The sequence below is a fragment of the Engraulis encrasicolus genome, chromosome 20 (assembly GCF_034702125.1).
Source record: "Engraulis encrasicolus isolate BLACKSEA-1 chromosome 20, IST_EnEncr_1.0, whole genome shotgun sequence".
NCBI lineage: Eukaryota > Metazoa > Chordata > Actinopteri > Clupeiformes > Engraulidae > Engraulis > Engraulis encrasicolus.
In genome coordinates this window covers 48615849-48628103 of record NC_085876.1, presented here as the reverse complement: position 1 = coordinate 48628103, position 12255 = coordinate 48615849, and the positions used below count along the sequence as shown (strand labels likewise).

Here is a 12255-nt window from a genome sequence, read left to right as displayed (position 1 = left end):
CTTTCACAAGTTCATAAAACCATTGACAAAATTGTCTAAAGACCTTTCTTGACCCAGTCTTGACTTACGTTTCTTGTTGAGTGGTCTTCAGGTTTCAACCTGCTTTACCTTGGTCATGTCTCTCAGTGCTGAATACAATGTTCTTCTGGACACTCAATGTAGGTTTCAGTTCTGGAATATAACGGCACTGCAGGGTAATAATTTTGTGGTAGTTTGACCTTCAATTCTTCTCAATCCGGCAGTTACTTTGTGAGCACAATGCATGTGACACTGATGGCTTCGTAACGGTGCATTAGATGGATATGACCAATATCTGGACAATTTCAAGACAGCCACATCCCTCTGGAGGACTTCAAGATTGTTTATAGACTTTTCAGAGTTTGTTAGATCTCTTTTGTGGCCTATTTTCCCAGAGGAAAACAAAGTTGCCTAATAATTATGCACACCTGATATAGGGTATTGGGCTCCTTCGATCACGCCATCTCTTAATATACAAATATGCATGACCTGGAATGCTTAAATCCAATAGGTGTTCATGTCCATAGAGGTTGGTGGCGGAAAATATGCATATAATGGACAATATGGTCAAAAAACATGTTTGCCTAATAATTCTGCACACAGTGTAGTCTCAAACTAAGGTTTTCAAAGAGAGGAGTCCGCACACTTTTTGTCTTTTATAATTTCATGGCTGCATTATCTTAAGTCGAAACGTAATCCAGCCATGAAATAATAAAAGACAAAAAGAATTTTAAGTGTGTGGACTCCTCACTTTGAAAACTTCAGTTGGCCTTCGTCCTGCACCTTTTCCTGGGATGTGCACAATCCTCTCCTTCAACCAGTCCTGTTAAACTAAACTAAACCATGGGCTGTGAATCAAAATCAACACACTTGTTCACTTTGTTGTATCATGGAGTCCATCTCTTGCCTTGTACAGCCCAAGCAGGGAGAGTTCATGGCAGCAGGGCTTTCAAATTCATCTTCATCAAGACCACATGTCCACCACTACACTACACAGCTCCTTAGTGCAATGGTGAGAGCAGGTCTGAAGTGCACTGAATAAGACACGAAGGAATTGTTTTTTTTCTTCTGAGAGGAGAGAAGAGCAGACTTTTCAGGGTTCTGCCATCATCAATGCTCTCTGTGGAAGAACCCTCAAACCTCTGCTCTCCTCTAATTTCAGAAAATAATAATAATACAAAAAACCTCCTTGTGCTTGACTGTTCTTTTAGGGTTCATGCACCTGCTTATTTCTCAAACCATCTAGAGCTGAATAAGACACGAAGGAATTGTTTTTGACTGTTCTTTCAGGGTCCATGCACCTGGTTATTACTCTAAACATCTAGAGCGCAACAATATCCTCGCTTCCGTTCTCCGTCACAGCTTCTTAACCATATGCCCACGGCACCCGTTTGACCCGATAGTCTGGTGTCGTGTCCAGACACTTTTATGGCTACACACAATGACATCATCATCATCATCATCATCATCATCATCATACTGCATCCCTTGAGTAAAACCTCCTCTTTCATCACCGTTCATACAAGTCCGAGATCATTATCGTCTCGAGACGAGACGCCGCCTCTGCGTCGGCACTTGAGCGGATGTCTTGCAGCCCCATGTCCATTGTCTCTCCATTGTGTCCGTTGTGTCTCGTCTCCTGTCTCCCGGGCTCCATTTCTGTGGCATGGCTGTGTATCTGGTCGGCATCATTTCCATCCGTCTTCTTCTTCTTCGGTTTCGTGCTGGTCATACTCTTCTTCTTTTCCAAGAGCGCGCTTGGTGTTGGTGTTGGAGTTGGTGTTGGAGATGACGGCATGGAGACGAGCTCACCCCTCATCAGGGCATATTCCGGCCACCTAGGTAGGAAAAGCAGATTTAATTTTACATTACACTTATCTGACGCTTTTTTTTAATACAAAGCAACTTACAATTATTTTAAGTACAGGGTATTGGTTACAGTCCCTGGAGCAGCGTGGGGTTAGTTGCCTTGCTCAAGGGCACTTCAGCCATGGATGGAGGTGTAGGGAGAGGTAAGGGTGGGAGTCGAACCAGCAACCCTCTGATATTAAGACCACTTCTGCAATTAGGCCACGGCCTTAAACATTAGGCCCGATTTCATGTCCATATACGGTGCGCTATTAATTCATTTACTCTTCAATTGAAAGCAATTTCCTTTACAACGTTTTTTTTTCCATTTGTCTTTGGTAACATACCAGTGTTATAGGTGTTAGGTGTTTACTTGTGCAAACCAGTTTCTACACACTATGCTTCTTCAAGTATGAATGATGACATTAAAAGGCAGTGAGGGGGAATTATGTGTTGCAAGACAAGTCCCACAGGCGGACAAAGATGCGTCCTTCTATGCACTGCCGCCTTGTGGACACAGGAGGGAATAACAATTGAAAGAAACCGTTTCAGACGGACAGACAAACAGACGGACGGATGGAGGGACATAACTTCTTGTAGAGATGCTAGGACGCATCTAAAAACAAATTACACAAAATGGAAAGTAAATAACTATACAAGCCGTCCAATGAAATGCTACATACCTTTGAGGCGTCCAATGAAATGATACATACCTTTGCAACGTACGCGGGTGCGGGAGGTTAAGGTGCTTCCTCACAAACGCATAAGCTTTCGCACTGTGGACGAAGACCTTGATGGAAAACTCCTTCTGCTCCTTGGTGTACTCATGTCCAAATCTTGGCAGAAGGTGCAAAGGCAACTCTGAAAATCAGTAAAGCAAGGATTTGTTTTTGTGACGTACAGTACAGTACATGCATCGCATACATACAAAGGGTGGCGGACAAATGATCAATGATCAATAAAAAATAAATTGTATTTTTTCTAGGGCTGGGTTCAAAAACATCGATCTGCGATCCAATATCGATTCACGATTGAAAATTGCGATATCGATTCACAACTTTGTGGATCGATCTTTTGCAGATGATTTTCTCAACCACATCCTGTAGCTCTTTTCACATTCATGTAGGCTACATGCACAAATACACACGGTCTGTTGAAGTAAATAGTGCCAGTCTTATCCCACCTTTCTCTCTCATAGCAAGTTTCCTGCTTGTTTCTTTCATACAGAGATATGTCATGTTTGTGCGGGCATCAAATGCTGAGATATTTTGGTTTATACAGCCGATCTAAGAATTCTAGACATAAATGGGTAAAAGTGACAACCCAGCAATAAAGAAGATCGATATCGAATCGAATTGAATCGGATCGTGGATCGAATCGGATCGTGACCTTCTGGATTTGAATCGAATCGATCCAGGAAATTTGGATCGATTCCCAGCCCTAATTGTTTTCTGTAGTCTTTATTGTCTTGCTCCCTGACTATTATCTGTATAACATGTGTCTTGAAATGTCCATGTGGGCATTATATGTATTTATGTCGGCTACTTGACACCTGAATTCCCTTCCTGAGATCAATTAAGTTACTCTTCTCTACTCTACTCCAACTGGCCGGACATTTGCCCACTTAACAAAATGGTGAAGGGTCACATTTTGCCATTCATCAAATTGTAAATGTGAAGAATTATCCACATTACGTACGTAGCGTCCACCGATACACTTTGTTGATACCACATACAAATACTGTGAGAGCAATGTGAAGGCTATAAGTATGAGTGTATACGAGATGTGAAGATGAGGGCCATAAGGTGTGTGTGTGTGTGTGTGTTTTGTGTGCGTGTGTTCATTGAGACAAACTCAGTGCCCTTGATAGAACACCTAGGATATCTGGAGAGCTGAAAAGGAAACTTTATATTTTAGGTTCCTCCGACTCTTTTATTCTTTTTTAGTGTTTTTACCTGCATACTGATCAAGCTGTTCCTTCAGTTCCCTGTTGACGTCGTTCTTCCTCTTCAAGTCCTCCAGGAGGCGCTGCACCATGTGCTTGGCTCGCTTCTCTCGGGTCGTGACGTTCCGCAGGTCTCGCTCCAGGCTGGCCACGCGAGACAAGGCCCCATGGAGCCTGGCTTTCAGGTCAACAGGCGATGTGGACAGGCCATAGCAGTGGTCCTAGGCGGAACAACACACTTGCACGGTTGAGGCATAAATGCAATTTCGTTGTGTGCAGTGTTCAGTGTTCACTTGTGTGCTGTGGAGTGCTGTGTCACAATAACAATGGGAGTTGGAGTTTCCCAATGGGCTTTCACTTTAAATGCATAACAGTGAGCTTAGAAATATCCTAGGGATAACACCACACTTAAAATGCGTAAGAGTAACTTTATTAATCCAGGGGTTTGTATGTATGTATGCATGTACAGTATGTATTCATACACACATAGGCCATAATAGTGGTCCTAGGGATAACACCACATTTTAAATGCGTACTGTATGTACTTAAATTGTTACTAGCCTTAACCTACCTTCTCGCTAGCTCGTAACGCGTTGCACAGAGCTTCATTTTTCTGTTTGTTGTCAGGCTTACTGTGCTGTATGAAAATGAAAAAAAAAAAGTCAATACAAATTACTTGCTTAAATTATTTTTCTGTTACAATGCTATTATTACTATGTCAGACTGTCACGATACCCTTAACAAATTAACAAATTACTCGTTTTAATATATGTTCTCTACATGTCTTCTGTTGTTCAGTCTTTCACTTTAAATTTCTGTATGTGTAGCGTATTACTGACTATGTCCATATCTTAAGTATGTCTATGTCTGCAGGGGAAGTAAGAAACGAAATTTCAAATTCTTTGTATGACCAGTGCATGTAAAGAAATTGACAATAAAACCGACTTGACTGTATGAATACACACACATAACAGTGGCCCTAGGGATAACACCCCATTTTAAATGTGTATGTACTTAAATTGTTACTAGCCACGGCCAACCTTTACCCATTTTTGGGCGGTTGGCAAGTGCCAATGTCAAGCCATGTACATATCTATGGACTTCAAATTCAACAGAAAGTGAAATCATATCTATGGACTGAAATGACCTACACGTACCTTCTCGCTAGCTCGTAGCGTGTTGCTCAGAGCTTCATTATTACTCTGTTTGTTGGCGTCAGGCCGAGACAAGTCTAATGGTGTGCTCGCCACGTGCCTCTTTAAATCCAGGACTCGCTTCCTTGCTTTCCTCTGTGCCAGCTGCAAGTGGAAAAAAGGGAAAGCAAGCACATAACAAAACAAATTTCCTTGTATAATATATGCATACTATACGAAGAAACACAGACAATAAAACCAACTTGACTTAAACCTAACATGTTTTATGTGGCAATAACTTTCTCACTGTGTTCAGAGCGTGAAAAAGCCCACCACAAATATTGAGCTAAAATTATGGTCAAATCTGTTTTACTACAAAACTATTCTAAAACTTTAGTTTCAAAACTGACGTTTCGGCCAGTGAAATCATCATCAGTCTCATATTTCCGATTATTGAAATGAATCCTTAAAGATCTGCTTTCATCGTCAGTTTATCCAGATTGCTGTTATTACTGAATGCATTGTGCGTCAGTTTTGGTGAAAACAACGTTCTGGTAAGTATTAGTTTATTACTTAGTAAATAATGATGAATATGTATGGATGGGAAGCCTACTGTATTGGAAAACAAACAAACAAACAATTAAAATAACATGGGCCTACTGTGCCTGTAAAGGTGCACTGAGTGATATTTTTAGTAGGTCATTTCCTAAATTCATGCTGTCCATTCCCAAATGTTACGTTTTCACACAAAAAATAACACCCCCATAAAATTATATGTAGCCTATTCTTTATGACTAGGAAAATACATATAAAGGGGGATCTTCTCCATATCCGCCATTTAGAATTTATAGAGATATACATTTTTAGCAGGAAAACGCACTGTACTTTGATCATACTAGTAAATTCTAGTTTATTACTTAGTAAATGTTAATGCAAATATCAAATTTGGCAATAGACAGCAGTGTTTCAATGACCAGCACAGTTGGAATACACAATCTGGCCACCATCCTACACAGTAGACCTTTAATGGAACCAAGAAAACCCACACACAAGGAAACTAAACCCATCCCATGTGATGGCAATGGCATATTATAGAAACTAATCGTACAATTCCACAGATGACTGATGGGGAAATGGATAAAGCTTGTCACTGACTTCCTAGTGATTATATAATGTAAAAGCTCTATCGAGTAAATTAATTGACCTTTTGGAGGTGAGGCGGGAAATCAAATATTGTTGGAATGGCTCCTTCTCGGATTCTGACGGTCTGACCCGTCCTGTCCATGTCCTCTTCTCTGAAGTGTTTGTTACAGAGCATGGCAGACGAGCAAGCTTTAAACCCCTTCTCCAGGAATGCTTCTTCCCACTGCTTCCTTGCTTTCTCGGCTTTTGGGAACCTTTAACACACAGAGCAAGTTAATGTGTAGTTTGATCAGATCTTACTGAGAATTGACATTGTGAGCCTGTGTGAGGGCATGCATACCACGTTAACACCGCACTGGTATTTAGTATGTGCAAAGACTGAACATACTGCATGGACAAAACATCTTGCACGGACGTCCTTGACACATCAGCAGCACTAAATAGTTATCCAAATCAAAGTTATTCAAAGTCTGTGGTCTATTGCTTTGCTGGAGCAACTAGTGTTGTTCCAAGATGGCCGCCGTGTAAGCATATCGTTCGGGAAAAGACAGAAGCCATCTCAGTGCCAGAGCAGGTCCGTGATAAAACAGAGGGCAAAAACTTACCTGTGGAAGGTGATCCCTTGGGCTTTTGTTTCTGCATTTCGGCGGATCTTACAGTTCCAAGCAATACACGATTCAGGCATCTTTACTGTTTTTCATCAAAAGAACAGGGTTAATGTACAGAGAACCTTTATGGACGCCCGACTTGACTGGGGCGGCTACGTCAGTTCCTCCTACTCCCGTTCTACTTGTACTTCCGGTTTGAACGCTCTGTTGTCGCTAGTTGTTGAACAGAAAGCACAGCTAATCTAACAGCAAAAGAAACGTTGTTGCTGTGCCGAAAACGCAGCGGCGAACGAATAAAGTGATTTCATAAAAGGTAGGTTTACATTTCTTCCATGAAGGTTGAATATAATTGTGAAATTCCGTCAAATGGTTTGCTTGATGAGCAGTCACAGTTTATGCTGTACTAGGTTGACCGTGTGTGATGGCACGAAACACAAGGGCCATGATGGGGGAGCCCATCATTACCCAAAATAAAGTTTGTGCATTTCCGATATTTTGTTGACAGTCTTACTGGCATCTTCTGCAAGCTAATGCCTGGTTCGACAGATTTATCGTCCACGCAGTAAGCTTAGTCCTTTACGTGAAGTTTTTTGTCTACTGTGTGCTCAACCTAAAGCAAGCCGTGGATGCTTTCCACTGTTTCCTTGGGATCAGAGTGACGTGGCCGAGTCCTCTTGACATTTAGAATAAGAGCAAGAACCAAATAATTAAATTTAAATTCCTCAGTTGCCTATTGCTCGTTTCATTCACAGTTTCATTGCTAGCAATCGGGCAATAATGTAGGAAAACACCCGAACGCAAATAGATGAGTGCTCCCTCTTGTGTGTTGCGTGTAATGCAAGTTATCAGATTGGCTGATAGCTGACAGTCATTGCCTAGAATCTAGAACTAGAACTATTCTGCCCTACAAAGCAAAAAGGCAGTAACTGCATTGCTGTTTAAAATGACTAACTATAACTTTAATGCCATAAATATCAAAGTCTACAGATAAATAAAATGATTGATTTGGAAAAAGGGTGGTTATATAAAGTAACAAAACTGTCACAATTCAGTAATATCCCAAAAAACACTTATACTGGATTGCAGCATCATTTTAAAGTCAACTGACTCAGTTTTGAGCTCTGTGCAGTTACTGCCTTTTTGCTTTATAGGGCAGTATAGTAAACACAGACATGTATGAGCAGTTTACTTCCCATCATCAGGAAGTTAGTGAAGGCAAATTATCAACACTAGACAACAATGATGAGCGTCGCACATAGCAGGGTAGGGGGGGTGTTGAATTTCCCCAGGCAAAATACTTGACTGAAGTCTGGTTTGTTGTTGTTCTATTCCAGAGTCTCCTAATTTGGTGAAGATGTCGTACATGCTCCCACATTTACACAATGGCTGGCAAGTGGACCAGGCCATTCTCTCGGAGGAGGACCGTGTGCTGGTCATCCGCTTCGGACACGACTGGGACCCCACCTGCATGAAAATGGACGAAGTGCTTTACAGCATCGCAGAAAAGGTAGCAGCACCTCCTTGACTGGTCATTTTGCATTTCTTTTTAGTATGTTTTGGTGATTATTTTTTATCGTCCATGCTAAGATTTGATATTTCCCATCCAGACTTATCTGGTTACCGGTAGGCCTAATAATCACTTTATAAACAATTTATTTTGTCATTTGTGTCACTTGTCATTTGGCATCAAGTGTTTGAAGTTTTGACAACTTAAGTCATTCCTTTCCCTCAAGAAAAAATGGACATTCACCGTATGGGGCAATCAGTGTTTTCTCACCGATTGCTCCACACACACCGCCATGAGAATAGATTCAGAAAGTGTTTACTGCCACATGGCATTACACTGTCACTATGTCTCATTCCACACACTTGTGTCAGTGCACTGATGGTTAGTGCACAGTGCACATAGTGCACTGAGGTCTTTAGTGCATAGTGTCGTGGAAAACTTTGAGCACTATGCACTGTGCCCTCGCTGGAAGTGACGGCTGAGCATGACATTAGCTCGCCAAAATATCTGTTGGCTGCCTACTGCACAGTGTCTCATGCTTGTATTTACATTTTCTTCACCCTTAAAGGGCAGCAATCACACATGCAATACATGGATTGGCATGAAAAGGTTGGTGTCTCAGCAACAATACTTGAATACAGAATTATTAGACTGTTGACCAAACTCTTCCACTGAACTGAACGCCACATTTCCTCAGTGTCAACATGGCGGCCGTTTAGTGCGTGCAGTGACCATCGTTTAAGCACTATGTTTTCCGCAATTGTTAGGGGATCATCCGGGCGCTTTCAGTGCACTGACACAACTGACATTTTCAGCGTGAGCACCCTAGACACTGAAAAACAGGGTGCATCCCAATATGTGACCTTGCCTCCTCCACTTGCGCTTGTCTCCTCGCTCCGCCTCCTGGCCCCTCCTCCGTGGAGAAAACGATAAAGTTTCCCAGCTGTCAGCCTAGCCACAACAACTTTTGAGGGACTGTTTTTCATTCACCATAACAATTGCAAACGAGAAAAAGACTCTACAATTGAGCTTTTGCAAGATATTGAAATATAATGCTGTTGTCAGTGATGTCATCATGACGAGAAGCGAGTGGAGGAGGCAAGTGGAGGAGGCAAGGTCCCATATTAAGATGCACTCCAAGTGCACGAAGTGCACAAGTGCGGCATTTGAGACACAGCCTTAGTTAAAGGGACACTGTCAAATTTTTGGAAATAAGCTTATTTTACACCTCCCCTTGAGTTAGGTAATAGGGTTTTACCATTCTCCTGTACTTTCAACCGTTCTCTAGGTATGGTAGTGCAAATTTTACCTCCATGCTAGCAGTTGACATTGAGTCCTATGAGACCAGCTGGCGGCTAACTGGTCTCATAGGAGTCCATGTTAACTGCTAGCATGGAGGTAAAATGTGCACTGTCATACCCAGAGAACAGTTGAAAGTACAGGAGAATGGTAAAACCATATTATTTAACTCAAGGGGAGGTGTAAAATAAGCTTATTTCCAAAAATGGGACGGTATCACTTTAAGTGCACAAGTGTGTGGATTGAGACACAGGGTCTCACTATTCTACTACGCCATCATAATGACGGAATATCACAATCTTTCATAATATAAAGGCTATGAAAAGCTTTTTTTAGATTCACTGTTGCATGTCATCCACTAATGATATGTATGTTTAGGACATGAAAGAATGAAAGAGAAATGTATATGAAATTAGTACTTAATTGCAACTAACCATAATCCCTCTTTAGGTGAAAAACTTTGCCGTCATATACTTGGTGGATATCACAGAGGTTCCAGATTTTAACAAGATGTACGAGTTGTATGACCCCTGCACCGTAATGTTCTTCTTCAGGTGAGAAATGTTCATCTATCTAATATAAATCTGCACTCACAAACTAAGCCTCATTTATTTATATTACCACCATGTCCAAAAGCAAGCGTGTGGTACCACGCACTGATGAAGGCTTGATAGCCGAAACGCGTTTGCTTTTGGACATGGTGGTAATAAATACATAATGAGACGTAGTTTGTGAGTGCAGATTTTTCTTCTTTCAGTTGATACCCTTTATCGCGCACCCAAACACATTCCTTTTTTCCAAGAAGTTGAGCGCGTCCTCTGACAAAACTTGAAATCTATCTAATATGCACACTAAACCATGGTGACCTAGTGATTCGGGAGAGTGACAATTATACACCAGATGAAATACTGGCGTGCCACACTAGTTACTTGACTAGGACGAGCCAGGAAATATTCACAACATTTTCCTGTCAAGGTTTTCTCAATGGATTCTTGTACTTTAGACCATACAGATCAAAATAAGCTTTTGCGCCGTCAAGAAAGTTGTTCAGGCTAAATGGTGAGATTTGCGAAATACCTACATAAATGCATTCATACACCATGGAAACATATGAATAAACAGTAGAATTATGGTTGTAGCCCTTCTAGATCAGGAGATATAACAGTTTGAATTTGAGGGAGAACACATTTGGCAGCCATCTTGGATTTGCACAATGAGCTAATGATTTCTAAGCCACAGAATCTTATTTCCCTCACCATAAATCCCCAAATTAGGTCAAAGAAAGTGATCTTTGAACAATTTCCTCCTACAGAAGACCGATTTTAGATATCCTGATGGCCATCTTTGATTTCTGGTGGCCATCTTGGATTCCGGACAACTTTCTTGACAGCGCAATTGTTTTGATCAGTATGGTTCTAAGTACTTGTCTGGCGGCAAACGCCATACTAAATCACAAGTGTGATCTTGTCCAGCAATTCGAAAAGAATGCGCAAGGCAGCATGGGTACTCCCAGGCTATCTAAGTACAAGAATCAATTGAGAACCTTGATGGCAAAATGTTGCGATTATTTCCTGGCTCGTCTCGTCCCGGTCTATCTTGAATCCAGTTAAGTGTCGTAGTCAAACTACTTTCTCCCACCGGCCCTACTGTGCCCGACCGGTGGGGCACTCGCCTGCCGTGCGGCTGACCCAGGTTCGATTCCCGGCCCGGCTCCTTTGCCGACTCCTCTCCGTCTCTCTCCCAATTTGCTTCTTGTCCGCCTCTCACACTGTCATGTCAAGTGGGGTCGAGAAAGACAAAAAAACCTACTTTCTCCCGTCCTTTCTATTCCTGGTTATCCTGTCCTCTTGCCTTCGTGTAGAATCTGAAAATGTCAAGAAACTTCTCAATTCAAGCAAACATGCCTGGCAAATGACTGAAAAATTGACTGAAAATAGCCATATTAAAGACTGGCTATTACAAATTGCGAACCACAGAGCTAAAGATCTTCTTATCAATATTTTGGGCATTCATTTTATGATGAGGTTGTGGGAATTCTTTTTTATGGTCGGGGAAAGTCATGGAATTTTTATGTCTGCCTTTGCCCCAATCAACATCAACAAGTTACCGAATAAAACTTGGATAATCAATCAATGGTATTGAGCCTCACGTCACAAGGAAGGGCAGGAGTAAGTAGATTGAACTCAGTCTGATTCCTGTTTTCCATGTTACTTTTCAGGAGCAAGTAGATTGACTTGTATTTGTCTCTGATTCCTGTTTTCCATGTTACTTTTCAGGAGGCGGTAGATTGACTTGTATTTGTCTCTGATTCCTGTTTTCCATGTTACGTTCAGGGTTCCCACTGGTGCTTGAATTCCTTGAAAATGCTTGAATTTCAATAAGTGTTTTCAAGGTTGTGAAAATGCTTGAATTTTTGGTGAAGTGCTTGAAAATGCTTGAAATTTGTGTCAAGTCAAACTCGGTAAGTCAAATAATAGAAATAAATTGTTCAGGTACATAAAAAATCTGAGGGATTGAGATGTCAGATGGGATTTGCCATTCGACACCCTAAAATTGGTTAGAATGCAGGAAATTGCTTACCTGATTCCTACCATCTGATACATCCCCTTCCCGTGACCTATTAAAGGTGCTGGAAAAAAAAATTGGTGCTTGAAAAGTGCTTGAATTTGTTCACGAAAAAGGTGTGGGAACCCTGTACTTAACAGGAGGCGGTAGATTGACTTGTATTTGTCTCTGATTCCTGTTTTCCATGTT

The 12255-nt window shown here is 41.4% G+C and overlaps 2 protein-coding genes across 3 annotated transcripts in view; one reads left to right on the top strand and one right to left on the bottom strand.

The window, feature by feature from the left end:
• Positions 1 to 634: 634 nt before the first annotated feature.
• Positions 635 to 6857, bottom strand: LOC134436710 (THAP domain-containing protein 6-like). The gene is made up of 7 exons (XM_063186048.1): positions 6693 to 6857; positions 6149 to 6341; positions 4969 to 5109; positions 4383 to 4448; positions 3822 to 4032; positions 2580 to 2727; positions 635 to 1856 (listed from the first exon to the last, which is right to left on the bottom strand). Exons 1-7 carry the CDS (start codon positions 6770 to 6772, stop codon positions 1529 to 1531), a joined length of 1167 nt encoding a protein of 388 aa, XP_063042118.1. The 5' UTR covers positions 6773 to 6857; the 3' UTR covers positions 635 to 1528.
• txnl4a (thioredoxin-like 4A) overlaps positions 6842 to 12255 on the top strand; it is a 5991-nt gene continuing 577 nt past the window's right edge. The window contains exons 1-3 of one of the 2 annotated variants that reach the window (XM_063186049.1): positions 6842 to 7008; positions 8030 to 8202; positions 9952 to 10055. In XM_063186049.1, the coding sequence (XP_063042119.1) occupies positions 8050 to 8202; positions 9952 to 10055 (257 nt within the window). In that variant the 5' untranslated portion in view covers positions 6842 to 7008; positions 8030 to 8049. Of the gene's footprint in view, positions 7013 to 8029; positions 8203 to 9951; positions 10056 to 12255 lie in introns of both variants that reach the window. The other variant, XM_063186051.1, reaches the window with a different exon arrangement.